The sequence below is a fragment of the Chiloscyllium plagiosum genome, unplaced genomic scaffold (assembly GCF_004010195.1).
Source record: "Chiloscyllium plagiosum isolate BGI_BamShark_2017 unplaced genomic scaffold, ASM401019v2 scaf_33076, whole genome shotgun sequence".
In the NCBI taxonomy this organism is placed as follows: Eukaryota; Metazoa; Chordata; class Chondrichthyes; order Orectolobiformes; family Hemiscylliidae; genus Chiloscyllium; species Chiloscyllium plagiosum.
The window spans coordinates 23-634 of record NW_025207556.1 but is presented as its reverse complement, the minus strand read 5'-3'; the positions used below and the strand labels follow the sequence as shown (position 1 = coordinate 634).

General features: G+C 48.4%; 1 protein-coding gene across 1 annotated transcript in view; it reads right to left on the bottom strand.

The window, feature by feature from the left end:
- Window positions 1-371, bottom strand: part of LOC122546614 (nck-associated protein 1-like) — a gene marked incomplete at its 5' end in the record, with an annotated part of 12,400 nt that extends 12,029 nt beyond the window's left edge. Inside the window, one exon of the mRNA XM_043685291.1 lies at window positions 315-371. Within this exon, the coding sequence (XP_043541226.1) occupies window positions 315-371 (57 nt within the window). The remainder of the gene's footprint in view (window positions 1-314) is intronic.
- Between the last annotated feature and the right edge of the window lie 241 nt (window positions 372-612).

Below are 612 nucleotides of genomic sequence, written 5' to 3'. Positions count from 1 at the left end.
TCCAAAACTTCCACATCCTTCCTATAGTGTGGGGACCAGAACTGCACACAACACTCCAAATGTGGCCACAGTAATGTTTTATACAGCTGTAACGTGACCTGCCACCTTGTATACTCAGTGCCCTGCCTGATGAAGGTAAACATGCTGTATTGCCCTCTTTACCACCTTACCCACGTGTGCTGCCCCTTTCAGGGAGCTGTGGGCTTGTACCCCAAGATCCCTCCGGATATCAATGCTCCGAAGCGTCCTGCCCTTTACTCTATACTTTGTGCATGTATGTTTGAGTTCCCAGAATGCATCATTGTATTTGTTACCTTTTCGAAGTAGCTTCTTCTCGACATTCCTTAAGGTCGGCAATGCGCTTACTGTATCTGAAAGATCAGAGCCCACAATCACATCACTAAACCACAGCACCATTCAGGAGGAAAGGGAGAGAAATCACAGCTCAGGGAAAGGTACTCAGCAACAATCAAACAGGGTTAGATACAGAGTAAAGCTCCCTCTACACTGTCCCCATCAAACACACCCAGGACAGGGACCGCACGGGGTTAGATACAGAGTAAAGCTCCCTCTACACTGTCCCCCCATCAAACACTCCCACGATAGGGACAG